The 20,347-nt window shown below is 41.1% G+C and overlaps 1 protein-coding gene across 1 annotated transcript in view; it reads left to right on the top strand.

The window, feature by feature from the left end:
* The window catches only part of SHROOM2 (shroom family member 2), a 116,994-nt gene that overhangs the window by 83,552 nt on the left and 13,095 nt on the right, over positions 1-20,347 (top strand). Inside the window, 3 exon segments of the mRNA XM_053387255.1 lie at positions 723-3,381; positions 5,677-5,777; positions 20,263-20,340. Coding sequence (XP_053243230.1) covers positions 723-3,381; positions 5,677-5,777; positions 20,263-20,340 — 2,838 coding nt within the window.

The raw sequence follows: 20,347 nt of genomic DNA, 5'->3' as shown, positions 1-20,347 counted from the left end.
AGAATGAAAACTTGTCATGGATTTTATATTCACAGATGGGTCCTGGCTGCATGGGAACTTCTACTTGTTTTGACTTTCCTTAGGGACAACCTGGGAGTAGGGAGATAAATGCGGAGAGATCACTAAGCCCATGCCAAGGGTTCCCTGTTAGGGCCTGGGGCAATGGAGACTCCACCGGGCATTCTGTTGGACTCATACGCTATGCAGATTATACTAGTATATATAAAGTATACACACACACACACACACGCCCCTTCATCAAAAGGTCACAGGACAGTTTACAGCTCAGTGGCAAAAACACCAAAATGCAAACACATAACATAATATTTCCCAACTCTTACATTCTGTGATTCTATACAACAAGCACATAAGCAATACATAATAAGCAGCAGTGTCAAAATACTCACGATGGAATACATTCCACAATTCAATCCTTGTGAAAAACAAGAGTCTAATAACTTATTTTCTGCTTGTCTCATATACAGCTATAAGGCAGAATACATATTTAACAGCAGATGTATTATTAAAAATAGGGGTGGGGGAAAGGGCAGCAGCATATGTAAAGCACAGAAACAGTGTACTTTGATTTTATAATATTTGCATTTTGATTTTATAATGTTTGCATTTTTGTAATATTATCTAGTATGGCTGTTTCTACCAGCAGAGAGTATGGGTTTTGTTGGTGCTATATTGACGAAAGCCCTTTTCATATTTTGCTGCAGCTCCTCTTCCCATGATCTGTCAAGCTCATGGGACCAGTCAAATCTCCATCGCACCTCAGACCAGTTCAGTTCTGCTGGAAGCATGGACAGCTGGGATCACACACCCCAGGTGTATCAATATGGACAGATGTCTTCTGCGAAGTCCAACAGTAGTATTGACCACTTGGGGAATCCCAGCAAAAGGGATTCTGCCTACGGCTCTTTCTCTACTAGCTCCAGCACACCTGACCATACATTGACCAGTGCAGATGCTGCCTCAGTTGAGAATGCCGGGTACAAGGTGGGTCACTGGGAAACCTCAAAATCAGGAAATAGCAAGGCTGCCTCATATCTAAGTGATAATGGAGGATTAGATGAGAAAACTACCTACTTTGCACCTCAAGCGCCACAGTATGAAAACAACAGGAGCCCCCGGCTGGAAGATCATTCTGATTCAAAGTATTCTGGGTCCGGAAGATCAAATTTTGGGCCTGTGTGGTATGTCCCAGAGAAGAAAAAGTCGCCCTCCCCTCCACCACCACCACCACCTCTTCGTAGTGATAGCTTTGCTGCCACCAAAAGTCATGAGAGAGCCCATGCTGCTTCTTATTCAGAGGGTATTCAGAGCACCCAGCACTTTGACGTCCAGCACAGGCTGCAAGCCAAGAGTGATTGGAGTGCCGAAACTGTAGAGCAACAGAAGAGAGATGCCAGAGCTGTCGACAGGGCCTCCGAAGGTAGGCAGAGCACCAAACCAGTCTACAGATCCGATCTCAGTCTGGATTGTGGTTTGTCTTCTGCCGGGGACAGGGTCAACAACAACATCATAGGAAATTTCAGCAGGCTGCAATCATCTCTGTCCAGCACGGACGTTCGATTTGCACAGTCCACTTATGGCCACCATCACCAGCGCCAGTACAGTGATGAAAGCACTTTCTTTCGCAACGCAAAAGTCTCTGCGTCACCTAAAGAGCAGCGGCACCTCTCCACTTATGCTGGCATTCAAGAAAGGCCCACTGACAAACGTAGCTGTCATCCAAACCACGCCAGGATACTTGATAGTACTGCTTCTGCTGCCACTTCTTCTGACGTGAGTGCTGAGGAGAAAATGGACAACACAGGGCTAAGCCGCTATTACTGTGTGACAGTGAAACAGCCTGTTCAGGGAAACTCGAGACCACTACTCAAAGATGAATGTCGGAATACTGGCATAGGGAACCACGCTTCCTCTGGACCACAGGAGAGTCCTGCTATGACTACAATGATCCAAAGTCCCAAATACTGTCTACCTCAGCAGCCTGTTGAGCCTTCTCTAGATGTATGTGAAAAGAGCAGCCATTACATAGTTAATAAAGGAGAGGATGTTAGAACAATTGTAATGGAAGACTCTAGAAAGGTAAGTTTCACTGAAAAGCCAGTGCAAGCCAAGAACTTTGAGGAGAACCATGATAGTTACTGTGAGCGGGAATATGGGCGGGAATGTGCCTTAGTGTCCACCAGTAAAGCTCCCACAAAAGATTTCAAGTGGAGTCAAGAAGAGAGCTACAAAATTTCTCCTCAGAAGACCCCAATGTTGCACTCTTTAGCTCAGGAAGGGAAAAGCCAGGCTGATCCTGCCGCCGAAGCGGAGATTACTAAGCAGCCTGCATTTGATGCTAACCTGGGCAAAAACACACGAAGGAGTGATCGTTTTGCTACCACACTGAGAAACGAGATCCAGATGAAAAGAGCAAAGTTACAGAAAAGCAAAAGCACAGCTGTTTTAGCGGGGTCAAGTGAGACCGAAGAGTATGCTGAGAACTGGAAACCCGATTCAGCAGAAAAGATAAACTCCTCATCAGAAAGTTCTTTTACTAATGTATACAAGGACAATCTGAAAGAGGCCCAGGCCAGGGTCTTGAAGGCCACCTCTTTCCAGCGAAGGGACCTGGAGCCCAGTTCTGCAGATTATCTTCCAGACCGGAAGACAAATAATTATAACTCTTCTCCACTGGCTCTTGTCTCTGAAGACGAGGCAGGCTTTCTTGGGGCTAGGCAGTCTTCTAAACAGACTTCACCTGGTAGTAACATTCACCACGTTTCTCGCATTGGAGCTAGGAAGAGGTTCACAACGGAACAAAAATTGAAATCTTATTCTGAGCCCGAGAAGATAAATGAAGTGGGGGTGTCAGATGATGACTACCGGCCACGCCGTCGTCCAACTACTTCTGAGGAAGCTTTGGGTTCTTTTGCAGATAGGTGGAAGTTCTTTGAAGAAACGAGCAAGCCTGCCTACCAAAAATCTTCACAAAGACATGCACCTTATGGTCGGCCAGAAGTACAGACTCCTAATGATCCTCATACCAATTCTTACGAAAGTGAGATTGAAGGGTCATGGTATGAAAGGAGGATGAGGTCAGCTTCTTTTGGAGTTGAGAATTTGGTTGGTGCATGCAGTAGACCCAAAGAAAGTGTCCATTACAGTGGCCGCAAAGCAAAATCTGGACAATCTCCTAGGTTGGAAACTTTCGCAGAATACCAGGCATCATGGAAGGAGCAGAGGAAACCTATAGAAACTCGGAACTCTGGAAGATACCATTCAGCTGACAACATCCTTGATGCTGGCCATGAGCAGCTTGAGAAATCTCCATATACACATGAACGGTCCAGGTCATCCCCTTCCGCAGATTTCTACAAACAGGTAAAGGGCACTTTTACTCCTATCCTTAAATGTTTTGCCTTGGAGAGAACAAAATGTTTTAAGACCAAGAGATTAACAGGACCAACTGACAGTAATCTAGGAGATTCATGATTGCTTTTCGTTTTCATTTAATTTTACAGCCTGCTGTACGCTTACAAACATACCGAAGGGTCTACAAGTATCAGCTTGGCTTACCAGCCAAACAGGAATTGTATTGATAGGCGTTATCTACTTTTTCACAGAATTCCTCACCAAAGGTTTCTGATTAATATCAGTCTTGGAATAAGAGGACAGATCATCTTGCTAGTCTATAACTGGTCACAGAACAGGAACCAAAGGGTAGGGCTAAATGGACAGTACTTCAGATAGGGGAAAGTGAGCAGCAGGATCCTTCAAGGACCTGTATTTTGACTGGTACTATTTAATTCATTAATAAATGATCTGGAGTCAAGGGTGAGCATTGCGGTAGCCAGGATGACTCCAAATTATTCAGGACGGTAAAGTGCCAGGCAAATTAAATAGGCCCAAAAGAATTTCTCTAAGCTTTGCTTTTGGGCAACAAAATGGCACATGAAGCTCAATGTTAAGTATGTAGTCTTAGGCAAATTGGAACAGACATGACCTTACTTCACAGACAATGAACTGGCAGGCCTAATTTAACTGTTAATAGTGTGTAACTTAATGAAAACAATTGCAGTAGCAGTGAAAATTCCATAGTAGAGACAATTTAGGTCCATTATCATGACGAGTTGATGAGAATCTATGCATGGCCATTTTTGGAATATGGTGTATTCTGTCTTAGAAAGGGTATTGCAGAACTGGAAAAGCTGCAGATAAGGGCAACCGTAACAATCAAGGAGTCAGTGCACCTTTCCTGCAAGGAAAAGCTAAAGAGTTTGTGACTTTTTAGTCCAGGAAAACTATGACTGATTTGGGAGTAATGCCAGAGGTATATAAGATTATGCATAATGTGAGAACTTTTTCTCCTCCAGTAATACAAAAAAATGGGGTTGCACAATTAAATTATTAAACAGCAGATTCTGAACAAGCAAGGCAGCGTCAGCAATACTGGGCTGTATGGGCCAGTGGTCTAACTATGTACCAGCTTTTATGTTCCTTTGGTGGCAGATGACAGTATATGCAACCCTAGAACACAGACAGGTGAACAAGCAGCTGATGTTGCATAGCTGATATTTTTAGGACCAGCAATAGTGTTGCCAGGATGGATATTGTAAGGGAGTGTTCCTTTAAGAGCACCTCCCACGTCTACTTTAGTTGGTTAGGCCCAAACAGGAAGCAGGGCTAGAAGCAAAGTGAGAAAGTAGCTAAAGGACAGAAAGCCTGTTGTACATAGTCCTTTAATAAAGTTGTTTCCTGTTTGGCTCCTCAGACCTGCTCATCAGTTTAACAGAGAATTTTCCAGATATAGAGACAGCTTGATATCTGGGTTGGTTTGAGGGTCTACTCCTTGTTTGTGGGTGTTCATATATGGTCTGCTGTTGCTGATTAGTAGCTGGTTTAGATTGGCTGAGAATGCTGTCTGTGGACAAGGACATACCATTCCAGGCCTTTGAGAGGGAAGTATCTGGAATGGACTGTAGCTCATCAATGAGGATAATGGGAATGTGTTTAGCTGGGAACTAGGTGACAGGTGGTGGTGTCATTTTTTATTATGGATCTGTCTTGGAGCAGATGTAGTTGTAGCATAGGATGTAGCTGCGGACAGTAGACATTTGGTATGTTCTGTGTGGAAGCTGTAAGCACACAGATACGTGTAGCTGGCAATAGCTTTCTTGTACAAGGTGTCTTGTACACCCATCTTTTGCAAGTTTGATTATTTAGCATTTTTAAGATAATTAAGTTCTAAAAGCTCCATGTCTTAACTACTTTTAAAAGAGATGTCATTCATATATATATATATATATATATATATATATATATATATATATATACCCTCTTTCCTGTGTGCATGTGCCAAAACACACCCATTTGTGCACGCGCACAGTTCTTGAGAGTCCTAAAATGCTTGCAAGTAGCAAGTTTTTGCCAAAGTGAAAAAAAGTTGTTCCTTTCTAGAGCAGTCAGATGAATTAGTAACTTGAGTACAAGGATTGTAAAGCCAACTGAGAGGTTGCATGGAATATACTATTGTGCTTTAAGCCAAATCAGCATAAGAGTGGATACATTATGGACTCTAAACAAACCCACAAATGAAGGGGTGTGTAATAATATATTTTTCTGCAGACTGAAACTTGATGATTTGGTGCTTTACTATGTTATGAAACCTTTTTTCAGGAAGCATCAGCTGAAGCAAGGAGACATGCAGAAAATAAAAGGGAAGACGAACATCTTACTTGCTCTCCAGCAAGATCTGGTGAAAGGAGCTGCGATTTAAGGTAAGCAGTTTTATGTGTTTCTGTGTGCAGGGCTTATTGGCATATACTGCAGAATATGATTAGCTTAATTTTATCCAGCAGGAGTTGAAACTATTAAAAGAACTTGCTTTTAATAGTCTTTTTGTTTTTGCTTTTAATATTCTTCATCTATGTGATATGCCTTTATTTCTCAAGGATAAAGAAAATCACTATTAAATATGCAACTTCTGTTAAGAGTATAGTAATACTACAGAGGTAATTCTCAGATATTTCTTGCATATCTGCATGTTAGAGCTGTTTACATCCACATAAGACTTCAGGCTACATTCCTAATCCCATTTACCTGGCAATAAATCCTATTGAATTCAACAGGACTAATTTCTGGATAGACGTGGTTAGGATTGCTTGTAGGTGCCTTTGAGCCTCTCACATACTATTCCTGGGGGAGTGTTAACTCTTTTATCACATGTTTTGTCTGTTTATATCGCACCTTTTTCCATTATGGAATCCTTGGTAGTATGTTGGTGGTCCTCAGGAGGTTTCCAGGCATTGACCCAGACTCAGACCTACTTAGATTCAGCAAGGTGATAGCCTCGTGCCTCCAGACCATGCCTTGGGGGAGAGAGAGAAACCTATAGAATGTACTTTGTAGCCAATGTAGGTTTGGCACTGAATTGTATTTCTGGGGAATGCATTAAGTGCTTTCAGCGAAAGTGCTTTTAAGAATGGAACAATGGATAGTTCATTCATAAGAGGAGGTGCCTGATTGTTTTTGTTTTCTTTACTGGGTCAGGTTATTCATTTTGGCTTAAAACATTGGCATGGGCAGCCTTGTGTCACTTGATCCCTTCGCATACAAGGAGCTTTGACTATGTCCTGTTGATGGACAGGACAGAAATTGCTTAGTAGGCTTGGAGATTTGTGTGTGTGTGTGCATTTCAGCTAATTGTTGCTATCTGAGAAGACTAAAAGTAGGTTATTCCAGGGAGACGAGTTTGAGAACTGTTGTCACAGCCCTTGGAAAGTGGCCCCATTTTTGTCATTTTTAGCACACATAAGTGCACAAAAGTGTTTTGCTGCTCTTCACTATGGCATTATGGCCACCACAGCATGTTGGAGCAAAATAGGAAGCATAGGCAGATTTGGTATTGGAAGTGTGCCTCAGAGCATGGCTGCATACTTGGATATACTGGAAGAATGAAAAACTGAAAGAAACCAAAATGGACGTACTCACCCATCCCTAGCTTAGGGTCTGTTTGACCTAGTTGTATCCGCTGCATGAAAGAAACAGCAGCAAACTGAGGCAACTGTGACCAGACACAAAAAAACATGGGATATAATGGAAGTCAAGGTCTTTTTCAGGGACCTTTTATATATGCATACATGTGCACTGAAAGCATATTTTTAAAATCCTGAAATGGGTTGCACGTTTAACATTCTGATGCAGTACTTTATTATAAGTTTTATTTTTTAATAAACCCGTTCCTTTGGCTGTACAGTACTGTTTTAAATTCTGAACTTTAAATTGTTATAACCCATCCCGGCTGCTGCTGCTGCTGCTGCTGAAGGATGGGTAATAAATTTAATAGTAATAGCCATTGATAAAATACATATGGGACATTGGTGTTCTTAGTTGTTTAGTGTAGGACTGCTTTTACTGCTTCCACACCCATTTCAGTGAGCCTAAAAGAGAGACACCAAATCTTCTAAAATCAAGCTTTCTTTCACCATTTGGCATGTTACTGTTTAGTGACCACCTAATTGAAAAAATATGTAGTTTGTTCACAGTATTTTTTTAGAAGTGGGGCTTAAATATACAAGACTGAAGTCTACCTACTTTAATATAATGAAATTTCTACACATACTGAAGCCACTTTAACATGTACATTTTTAAAAAAAGAAACAAAGCTAATTTTTTCTGTATTTGGCCCACGTTTGAAGGACATTTTTCATTCATCTGTAGAAAAGTGGTATTGACATGCTAGATTGGAACTTATCCATTGTAATCTGGAAGTGTGCATGGGAAACCAAAAGCTCTCAGTCTATGAAATATTAACAGACTTCGAGAGAACATGGACATTTTATGTTTACATTTACCTTTTTATCAGTAAGCTACAAATCGTTAATTTATATGACATAAGAGTCCTGGAACCAGCGGTGTTATTTGTTTTGTTATATTTACACTGTGATTAATGCAAAGCATGGAAATCTCTCTGGCTTCTGAGGAAAAAAAATCTAGTTTGTTGTGCAGCCCTGCCATGCCGCCACAGGCAGGTTGCAGCAGCGAGGTGGCAAGTTTGTGCATATATGTATTGGCGAAGTTCTTGGAGAGAAAGATTATCAGTTGGGCTCAGGCTAGTCAAAGAAGTCACTAAAAGGGTGTACATTTGTAACATGTTATTGGTTTATGCTATCATAACCCTCTCCATACAAAGTAGCAGAGGTGAACTGAGTTGTGGTCATGCCTGTGGCCAAGGTCATATGACCCAGTTTGCAAGAGCAAGAACTATGATCTGCTTTATTTACAAGTTTTTAAGTTAAATAAAAATAAAACTTACTGCAACTTCATTAATAATAAGATTTCATTTATCTTATATGGATTAAAAGTTGTTTGCAAGTCTGTATTCTTAAACTTCAAAATTGCACTGCCAAACTGAGAGATGCAATATTTCAGTCCTTAATTTAAATAATAATAATAATAATAATATCTTCTCCCACCCACCCCCATTTTTCATGTTGCCAAGTAAATAATGCAGGGTAACTTATCTTACGCAATGTGTGAATAGAAGAAATTTATCAAGCTGTGCAATAGAAAATGAAGGGCACACAAGGTGGCCACTTCTTAACCTGCTTTTTTACTTTTACCATTTCTGACTATCCTCATGACTTAAGAATGCTGGTTAGGCAGATTTGCCAGAATGCTTTCTAAGTAAACATATAAGTAAATAATTTTCTTTCATAAAACATAAAATTACATTGTGTGGTGTATGTACATACAATTTGTGACTAAGGTTGCAACCTAGAAACCCAGGCTTCAATGAAGTGACTTCCTAGACCACGTTAGGATGCTTTCCAGAGGAGAGTGTTTGTTGCCCTCATGTTCTCTGCTCAGCATCCCATTGGCAACTGGTTGGCTACTGTAGGAAAGAGCATGCTGGACCGCACAGGCCTTTGGTGTGATCCACCAGGGCTCTTCTTACAAGGAACAATCTTGTGCATCGTTTCTGACCCTGTTCACACACCATGCTTTCATCAGACATATATCTGGTGGCACTGAACTGCTTGCATATCCCTTTCTTTCTGGTGAATGGCTAAGAATGGTTTGTAGCCTCAAAGGTTATTGCAAACCATCTTTTTTGCTTTGTTTTTAAAGATACACAGAATGTTTATTTTGTGCCACAAATATGAGCAAACCCTTTAGTTCCTGTAAACCTACTGAAGGTCTTAAATTTTGACAGCAGGGGCACTTTACTAAGATTGTGCACAGATATCCCCCTCACCCTGAGATGTGAAGCCATTGTTTCTGGCATTACACATGTTCAATTTTTTGTGTGCCTCTCTCATCTTTGGTCAAACTGGTTGTGTCTGTGTGCAAGATAGCTTCCACTGTTGTTGTTTTTTTACCAAATCCAAAAAGTGTGAAGGTGTAATTTGCAGGGCAGTGTGTGAGATTTTGAAGGCAATTATAAAAGATACCTTCCTTGTACCTGTCACAATTAGGCAATAATTAAGCAAGCACAAGAATATGTTTTCTGCAGGTTCCACGCCTATTGTTTATGACACTAGAATGCTTAATAATAATAAAAACAACAAAACTCACAACAGTGCATTTGCAAAATTCTTTTTTGAGGGGTTAAAAAAGAACACAAAGCTTTGAAGTCTACAACCTTTTCTGCCGAAGGTCAATAATTTCTGGTGATGTAACGTATAAAACAAGCTGAGCCTTCTGTCACTGAGGTTAAAGTTGACAGTGCTTGTATGAACTTGTCAGTCACATGAGAAGGCAAAAACAAGCCAGCTGTTGTGAGGCATGGCTTTGAAAACCATCTGTATGTCAGCGAGTGAAACAGAGGCTGGGGCAGATTCCATTCACTGTTCCTCGCTGGGATGCATTTGCAAGGATGCAGCCTTCCTGAATTCATCTGAGTAGCAGCAAAATGTTTATAGATTCTGGTAAGTTAACAAATCTTAGTTCTCCGGTAGCACATAGGTCTATAAAGTACTGCATTGACTCTTAATTAGTAAGTTCAAAGCTTATTTTTGTTGCTGTCGCTGCAGCACTCAGTATTCCTTTTGTTCTTCTAGAATGCAATCCTGACCACAGAGTTATGTGTGGGTAAATCCCACTAAAATCAATGGAACTTCTCTCCATATAATCGTAGGCAGGATTGCAGCCCTTGCCTTTACGTGCAAGATGTGTTTGCCCATCCCTGCCTGCAGAAAGTACTATAAAAGATTACAGTGGGTGAGGCACTGCCCTGATATAGTACTTTTGTTTTTAATGTATCTTCTAGTTCCCGGTTATTATTATTATCATTATTTAAAGGAACACTGTGACAGAGGAACTCTTTCACTGCAGCAAGAGGCATTGGGCTGTGTGTGCAGTTTGTGGCTGCTTTTGTTTTCACAGTTAGCATAATGCAGTCTGGAATTAGAAGGCAGCGCTTTTCAAAAAACGTTTGTTTTCTGGTGTGAGCCTCCGTAGCCTGTCCATCCCTCATTTATGTGGCTTTAAGCCTGTCTTGCTGCTGCTGCTGCTGCTGCTGCTGCTGCTGCTGCTGCTGCGTGATGTGAGATCTCCATACTTACAGCTTTTTGAGCAGAATTGTCACTGCGTGGTGCAGGTTCAGATGGAGATTGCTATTTATTTTTGCTGAAGCATCTGGAAAGATGAGGCTTAGTATACGGAAGCATTGGCTGGGGTTTCTGAAAGCAATTGGTGAGTAAAAACAAAAAAACCAAAACCCTAGTTGGAATGAAAAACTGATATTGAAAGGTGTGCCTGCTTTGTTAACTGATGAAAATAGGTCAGGGGGGTGGGGGAGAACTGGATGGATTTATTTTTGCTTCCTGTTCTTTAGCCCTGTGCAGAATCAGCTATTAGTAAAACACGTAATTTTATTTTTTCTCTTATACTGTCTTATTTACTAGTGTTTAGCTGTTGGTGTAGTGTTGGTATTTTTTTAACGTTTAATACCAGTATGCCTTGCTTTGAGACTTCAAAAGAGGGGGTTAATCTCTACCTCGCACGCACACACAAAACAATCTTTTTTTAAGGACTAAGTGCAAGGAATGCAAATGATTTTTGTATCAACCCTTTTGCAGCAATGCGAAGTATTCTTTTCTTTTGTTCCAATAGTGATTGCCATTTATAGAATGTGATTTGACTCCTTTTAAGTGGGTTGCCTTTTTGCAGCTGGTTTAGAATCTGCTGCAAGAGCCTGGCAATGTATCGTCGTGGCTTAGTTCGCTGAAATAAAATCCTTTTGGAAACCATTTCCAGAAGGGTAGCTGTGTTGGTTTGCTGCCGCAGAAAGAACAAAGAGTCTTGTTTCACCTTAAAGATAAACACATTTATTACAACATAAGCTTTCATGGACGGCTTTCTACTTCCTTAGATATATGAAGTGCTATCCTGTTACAGGTATATATGCGGTTATGAACAGTGAGGTCAGAGGAAAATGAATAATTAGGAATTCAAGAGTGGTAGGTCTGCAAAATAGTTGTTGATAACACAGGTATCCTGGCATTGGTAAGCCAAGTAACACGCATAATATGATTTTAAAAAAAAATCAGCCCACAAGCCGTAGCATAGCATTGACCCTTTTGATGTATTGTAATTCGGTAGTTTCATGTTGCCTTCTCACTTTGAAGTTCCTTCGCTCCAGGATGGACACTCTAAGGCTACTTTCACAGTGTCCTGGGAGAGGGCAATGTTTTTGAATACTGGTTTTGAACTTTGCCATTTAAAATAAGAGGTTTCAGCCCATTTATTATTTTGCATAGCAACTGGCCTATTTGCCCTAAATAGAATGTAGAAGGGTATCGCCGGTAGATGGTGGTATATGTCACATTGGAACATGAGCAGCTGAAGAAGCCGAGAAATTTCAATTTTCCCCCATACCATTTTACCAGCTTATGATGCAGTACGGCAAGTACAATCTTTAAATCAGGAATGGGGAAGCTGGATGACCCTCCAGATGCTGTTAACCTCTAGTTCCCATCTGCTCTACCTACTGGCCCTGCTAGCTAAGCTGGTGGGAGTCGGAGCCTTGCTCTCAAATAAGTGACTTGTTCAAATCTGAATGAGATTGAATTTGAGTGTCATTTATAGTGTAAATATTAGGTAGCAGTTATACTATTTCTCATGACCTAAATTATATATGCATCTTAGACTTATAGTCATACTGCATCCAATAGGCCTTTTTCAGGGCCATGGAAATATATTTTAAAATATCCGAATATATTTTACAGGGCTTATAGCGTGTAATCTCTGTAATATGTTTGCACTTGCATTTTTCCTCTCTCTCCCACCCCCCTTATATCTCTCAGGAAGTCCTTGGATATGTCTTCACGTGTTCCAGTACTTTTAATTTGCTTGTTCTGTGAGCAGATCCTTCTTTATATTTAGTTGTACACACAGAGAGAGATATAGAATTGGTTATATAGATATGCATTGTTTGCAACACACAACTTAGATCATAGAATTGTAGAGTTGGAAGGGATCCATAGGGTTCAGCCCGCTGCAATGCACTTCTGGGCGCTGTTCCTAGCCTAGGAAAGGGGAGGGAGACTCTTTTACCCCTGCAGAAGTAAATGTGCCATTTTGTAAGGCTTGCCTGCTCAAATAACAAACCAAAATAAAGAGACAATATCTCTGTAAACCACACGGCAAAACACAAAAGTCAAGGTGATCAAACAGTAAATAATAATGCTGTATTTATTGTTCATAATAAATATTTCAAATGCAGCCATTGGCATTATAACCATCAGCTTTTGTCAACACATAGGCTGGAAAATATAGTGTTATTATATATAGTTTGTTCACCTTGGATTTTTGTGTTTTACATTACTGCTCAAATGGTAATAACGAAGAGTGGCGTTCAGCTGCATTTATCTCATTGAAAGCAGAGCAGACCCATTGAAATTTCTGAAACTCGCTGGTGACAACTTTGGGTGGCATTCAAGTAAATTTCACTCAGAGTAAATTAATGGATCTAAAATAGTCATTTAAATGTAAAATGCATTTCTCTGCCTTTTTGTTGCATATGTATCATTATCTGTTTCAGACTGTTATAGATTTATAACAGGCCCATGTTTGATTTGCGCTGCCTTCAGCACACATCTGATCATAACCTGCTTTGTAGATTATAATGCTACACAAGTCAGACCCATAACAAATACTGCAGCAGAGACTGTTCCTGTTCAGTGTTTGTCAGTCAGCCATGCCCTTCTCCAAACCAAGCCATTTCTTTCTGCCTCCCACCCAGTTTTCAATTCTCCCTCCCAGGAATCAGCATTCCAATGGCCCTTAAGGATGCACAGTCTTCATTGGCTGTTAGTACAAAGAAACCCTTGAGAAAAGCCCATCTTCTCACAAACCTCCAGGTTACCCCGAGCCTGCCGATACATCCCTCTTGAGCACGGGTGGTGCCATTTTGGCTACATTTGTGCAAAGACTTAAATGGGGGAAAGAGGGAATGATGACAACTTGCTTATGATTATAGGTAAGCATTAACCAAGTTCATAAGGATAGGCTTTGTTCTAGCTTGTTACAAGCATTCTTTTTCCACCACAGTATATTTATACTGTGTGGGTGTGGTATAGCCTGGGGCTAAAAAGAACCCTGTGCCCTGATGTTGTAGCCAAAACTTCTCCCTGGTTTTTCAAGGATCAGAGATGTTTTGTTAGGTGAGATGAAAAGCCCTGGCACGTCCATGCTGGTGAACTTATTAGGACTCAAAATTGCAAGAGGAGATGGCTGTGCAATGTGTAATTAATTAGGGAGCTTATTGCAATGTGTGTGTTTGTGTGTACGTCTGTGCACCAGTACCTAAATATTGTTTCCCTGGGCCAGGTACAGACCTGTAACATAGCTCTTCCCTTTACTTGTTTTGGGGGGGAAATGGAACACTTTATCTTACTCCAGTTCAGTTTGTTCAGGCTCCCTATGCTTTGAACAGTATGGCATATATGTACATTCATTATGTACAAGTGGAACCTGCAACAGATGTTGTGGTGTGGAGTCCTCCACTTCAGGGTTTTAGCCAGTCATATCTTTTTCTGGGATACTCCATTACACACATTCCCCCCCCCCCTATATTCCACCTCCACGGTCTGAGACGGTATGCCTCTGAATACCAGTTAGTGGGAATTGCAGGTGGGCAGAGTGTGGTTGCGCTCAGCTCCTGCTTCCCACAGCCATCTGGTTGTCCACTTTAACCATACTTCCCATTAGTTTTCCCAGGGCAGTGTTCTGAGGTCATAAGGAGACATAAATAAATGATCTTCCAATGGGATAAGAAATGCAAAGCTTTTAAAAAAAAAAAAAAACTGGATCCAACCATTGCATTATCAGAGCTGTCTACTCTGCTAGCTGTTTCAAAGAGGGCCAGGATTGGTTGGGGAACTTGTTGCCCCATATTCCTGGACATCAACTCACATCAGCCCCAGCCAGCATGGCCCAGTGATCAGGGATGGTGGGAGTTGGAGTCAGCAATATCAGGGGGTGGGGTGAGGCATAGGTTCCCCATTATTGCCTTGGGTTATAACCACTTTTGGGTTAAGCAGTGGGAATTTATTATTATCATTACTTTGAAAGCCACCTTTATTACTCATCCTGATTTTCAATGTTGAGCATTGGGGAGGGGGGGGAAGCCAGGTGCAAACCAAGCGCGGCAAACTCAGTGGGTCCTTCGCAGCATCACAACTGAGGTGACAGGGTAACCATAACAGCAAAAATTGGTCCAGGCTTGCTCCATTGCTTCCTTGCTGTGGCTCCATCTCTCCCCCACTTCCCAGTGCTTGAGATGGAAAGCATCCTGTCACGTGCACTGAGGCACACACAGTAGTTTGCTAACTTTCCCCAGCACAAGGAGGAAGTGGGGACGACAGCCAAAACTGGAACGGCAAGGGAGAGACAAAACAGACACATTCATTTCACTGGCATGGCAGCTCTGCCAGCTCATTTGTGAAGCTGGGATGCAGAGTGGCTGAGCAATGTACTTTTGGAGTCCTCTCTTGATGTAATGTCTGTCCTCCGCTTTGGTGGCTTCAGAGAGCTTCTCATAGGCCACTGTGATAACAGGATGCTGGGCCAGATCTGATCCTGCAAGTCTCTCCTTATAGGAACAGAGGAAGCTGCTGCATGCTGAGTCTGACCATTGGTCCGTCTAGCTCAACAATGTCTACACACTCACTGGTAGTGAGTCACTCTTATTATATAAGTTCTTGGGGACATATTCCCAGTTAATCATGCAAAGGATTGCAGCTTAATTTTCCTAAGAGCAGGCTTGCACATACCTCAATATATGCATGCATGTATTTAACCTGAACACAATGCCCTTCAATGGAGTTTACAAACTGAGCTGGGAGTTATTACATGTTTTGCAATCAAATGGGATTTCTGTTTAGTATCTTAGACTATTAAGGATATATATTTATATCTGTGTTCCTGAATGCTGTTGTTTATTTGGCTGTATCGGCTACATAGTTACACACCTTTATGATTTCTAACTATGTGTAGCCCATACAGCCAAATAAACAACAGCATTCGGATATATGTGTTCCCCCCCACACACACACTATAAAACTAAAAAGTGGTGTGCATAGGGTTTCAGATGCCTTCCCATTAAGGTACTGGGTAGACACAGAATTGCTTAGCTTCAGTATGGTTACATCATGTGCTTTCAGTCTGTGCTCATGTCAAACTGGGTGAGCATTAAGAGGTTTTCAGCAGAACAGGGATTAGGAGGAAGAACAATGCACAATTTAGATGTATCCCTACAGAGCCTGACTGTTACTGCATGGAACGTTATTATACAGCTTTGGGAGGAATCCTTAAGAGTATCTCTGAAGTATTTTTTTACAGCGCCACAAATAATGGCCCATAGTTAAGTCAATCAGATTTTTATTGCTTTTAGTCAATAGCCATTACAGTGTAACTAGAGGGGAGGGGGGAAGGAGGCTATCCAAATGCAAGTTAAACACAAACACTTTCAATAATGCTTTATTACATACACAGCCCAACAAGACAACAACAAAAACCTACCAACAGCATACGAATCAGTATGGCTGACTTGACCTAACAGTCGTTGTCCCCTCATACACCCAAACAAATCTTACTGCAGTCAACTAAAGACAACCAACCATGCCCTGCCCCCACCCACCTCACTCACTACCAAGGGAAAATAATAAATGAATAGAAAGACAACCTACCCAAGTGACACAGACACAACCTCCCCACATACATTAAGTAAAATAATGTAAGATTTACTACCCCTTCTCCCCACTTCTCTTCTCCCCCAACCTTATACTGTATACAACATTAACATCTCACATTGAATGTAACTGATCAGTAGAAATGATTCTGTGACCTGAAAAAAGAGACAATGCATGTACTTTTGTAATCAAAGAAAATATTTAACTATCTATCTATATCTATATCTATATCTATATCTATATCTATATCTATATCTATACACACGCATACACACAAATGAGTATGCCGTAGAATGCTTATACAAAAATGAAGCCATTAGTACAGTGGTACCTTGGGTTACAGACGGTTCAGGTTACGCGTTTTCGGGTTGCGCACTGCACCAAACCCAGAAGTACCGGAACGGGTTACTTCTGGGTTTCGGCACTTGCGCATGCATAGAAGTGTTAAATCACGACCTGCGCGTGCGCAGACACAGTGCTGCGGGTTTCGAACGTGCCTCCAGACGGATCACATTCACAACCCGAGGTTCCACTGTACTTAAATTGCCATCCTGGGCCCATTTGTGCCTACTTGCAGTTAGATTCAGAACTGGGAAGTAATCTGTGTATACCTTCTTGGGATAATGAAATAAGAGCCACTTCACAAAGCAGCACTAGATGATGTTGGTGGTGGTGGTGGTGGTGTGGGAGGCGAGATGTGCAGCTTTGCTTTACACCCCTCGATATAAACACTGCTTTCAAAATATTGCCTCTGAAATATTGCCTGTGGGTTTGAATTTTAATATTAACACCGGCCACCTGAAAGCTCAGGCAGTCAAGCAGGAGACTCTTAACCTCCGGTTTGTGGGTTTGAGCCCCATGTTGGGCAAAAGATTCCTGCATTGCTGGGTGTTAGACTAGGTGAACCTCAGGGTCCCTCCAACTCTACAATTCTGTGATCCTATTAGGCCAAAGAGCCAGCGGAAGAATTCCAGAAGTAAGTGATTCCTCTGTGTACGCATGACTGTGGAGGTGACAGAAGCCTGGGTTAGGAGAAGTTGAGTTTTCAGCCCTAATTGGGGGGGGGTTCTGTTGGGGAATAGGGAGATAGGGCTGATGGGCTATAAAGTTATCTTTTATAGAAGGGGAATTCTTCAGTGGGAATTGTTCCCTTTGTTCAGATGTGACCTCGATACACGAAGCATTCTGAATTACGTTTCTTGCGTGTGTTTGTTCTGCAAAGTCATGGACATTGTAATAGTAGGTCCCTCCACCCCAGTATGGACTTCTTGATACTTAACTCTGCTGTCACACTTTGCAGGTTTTGCCTCTGGGTTCTTCTGCTGCTTGAAGCTTTCTTTCTTTTCTCCTTTCTGAACAGTAAGATCCAGTCTCTTCAGGGGTAATATGCTTGGCATGTGTTGCATGAGAAACCACCACCCTGGATGTGTAAACCCCTTTGTGTTGAATTTGGTTAGATTTTCCTTATAGCCCTAATGGTCAGCCACTTCTGAAGAAATTACTTGGTGCTCTGAACAGTATTCTGTTGGTGCCAAGCAGAAAATCTCGTAAGGTCATCCGAATGACAACGTTGTTGTATTCATTTTGCTACTTCTGCAACTGTGCTAGAAGCCAAAAGGATCCTTAAAGAAGTTGTATCGGAGACTGAAACTCTTGTTCAAGCATGCCATGTCAGTCGTACATATTGTCGGTTTTGGCTTTCTTACAGGCCCTTCTCAAATTTGCATGCTGAGATGCAGAGTGTCTTTCTTTTCCATGTTGAAATACCTCTCCAGTTTCTTGTTTTCATCTTCCTTGCATGAACACGCATTCAAACGTGCAATTAAAAAAGTATGAGAATATGTCTGCCTTGGTGCATCTCAAACAATATAATAACAAAATGAATGTATACTAATGCCTTTTTTTAAAAAAAGTTTTCTATAAGCCATTTCAATAGGAGTACAGCACAGGTTACTTCCATTTGCTAGCTCCCTTTGTATATTTCCTACCACTTGATTTAATATATTAATGTCACCATGACAAAAGCAGTGCCAGGCTGACAAGGAATCCTACAGGGAATCCCAATGTATATCTCTGTGCAGAGAACACAGGCACACTGCAGCCTACCCCCTGGGGTATTTGCAGCAGACAAGCCCTTGCAACACACACACACACCCCACCTTGTGTCATCGTAGTGGCCATTTTCTAGCATATAATAACTTTCACCAATTACTTAATGTCCGTCTGATTCTTCTTCAGTATGCTTTGGGGTGGCTTATAGATGAAATAAACCTACATTTGAGTGAAATTCTTCTGTTCAAAAACAGAAGTTAATGGGCAGACAGACCATTGGCTTCCATCAACCAAGGATCCTTAGCATCCATATTTAATTCTTCAAATTATGTTAAGTTTGCTTCCATAACTAGAATAGAAGTTTCACATGGAACACCCTTCCCGCTGGAGACCCACCTGCCTCTCCTTCCTCTAATTCACTTTCCAGAGCAGGGTGGCTTCTGGCACCTCAGCTGGTGTTCAGATGCATCTGGAAAGCTGGATTCTGTAAAAGCCATTTATGTAAGGGTGCTTTAGAATGGAAGCCGGCATCCTCAACTGTTGACCACAATGAAGAATGACTCCTTTACCCGGTCGGTGTCTTAACAGTGCTAACCATAACAACCCCCAAAATGCTAATGTAACCAAACTTTCATTATAATAATTACTTAGAATGTATATTTTTGAGGTATGTGGCAAAAGTTGGGATGAAGAGGACGATAGTATGTATGGAAGGTTAAGGTTACCAGATTTTTTTCCCATGAATCTGGGGACACTTTTCAACTTCAATGGATTTTGTCAGGGCACTGATTTGTAAATCCGGAGACTCTCACCGGGAAACGGGGATGTATGGTAACCTTATGGTAGGTGCACTTTAGCAGAAAGATGGGTAAAATAATGTAACATTTGGAAGCTGAAGCAGCATACTAAGATCCCTTTGACCCAACTATATAAATAAAATGTAAAAAATGATTTAGACATGCAGTCAGTGGTGGGAAATCTGTTGCCTTCCAGATATTGTAAAACCCAGCAAGCATGGCAGAGATGATGAGGGTTAAAGTCCAATAACATCAGGAGGTTCCCCATCCCTATCCTGCAGCTAATGAATATATAAGGATTATAATATATATAATAATACATAAAGGTATAAAATCTGTCAATCTCACATATATATTAGTTTCAAATAGATTCTAATGTTGGCCTCATTCCCAGAAAAGCATAGCAAACTCTTTGAGGGAGGTAAGGAGTGATGAATTAGATCACTGTTTTACCTTGGTTGATGCACTGTTTACCTAAAATAGCCAGACAGGTAATTCAGAAAATTCAGCGCTAAACACAATACCTAAGCCTGCCTTAAGCAATTTGATGTTAATAGCAGACATGCTAAGGATATATCACACCCTCTAGCCCTTGATATTCCTATCATCCACATATCAATCTAAATCTTTTTAATGCATTTATATTAGTTGCCACCGCAATTGGCATTTCTCTTTAATTTTCAGAGTGATTGCTAACAGCATGCTACAGGATATTCAGGCAACCCACATAAATGACGCTGGAATAATCCCAAAAGTAACTTCAATGTTTTAATGTGCCTTATCTGCATTAAAAACATTTTAAATTGTCACCCAGAGTAGCATCTGGAGTTTGCTTTTGTGAGAAGGCATTTTTCAGATGCTAAGGTATTTGGAAATTGTAATATGAGCAGCATCCTTGAACATATATTTTAACTAATATGTAGTAATGGTTTATAGTTAGTTCGCTTATTTCTGGGTGCCATGAACCAGTATTCTTTCCAGTACAGCAAGAGTTGTTCTGACATTAATTCAATAAATATAGACCTGTATAATTTAGCTTTAATTAATGATGGCAGATTTAAGTAAAATCATGGCTTTCTATAAGATTTCCTTCAGGATCCACAGTCATAGAATTTCAACATATGTGTTTAGTTCATTAAGTGAAACTGTGTAGACCATTGCACTTGCTCTGTAAATAAGAAGCAGAATTCCTAAAGACTCCTGCTTTTCTGTTTCAGCTTCTTTTCTACTCTCACAGTATCTCTCCAGCCTTCTCTAATCAGAGAGCAAACCTGCCTTCTTGCTGGTTCTCAGAGGTACATC

The sequence above is a fragment of the Podarcis raffonei genome, chromosome 4, assembly GCF_027172205.1.
Source record: "Podarcis raffonei isolate rPodRaf1 chromosome 4, rPodRaf1.pri, whole genome shotgun sequence".
NCBI lineage: Eukaryota > Metazoa > Chordata > Lepidosauria > Squamata > Lacertidae > Podarcis > Podarcis raffonei.
Note: the sequence above shows the minus strand (reverse complement) of the source record. Positions and strands in the feature narration are given on the sequence as shown.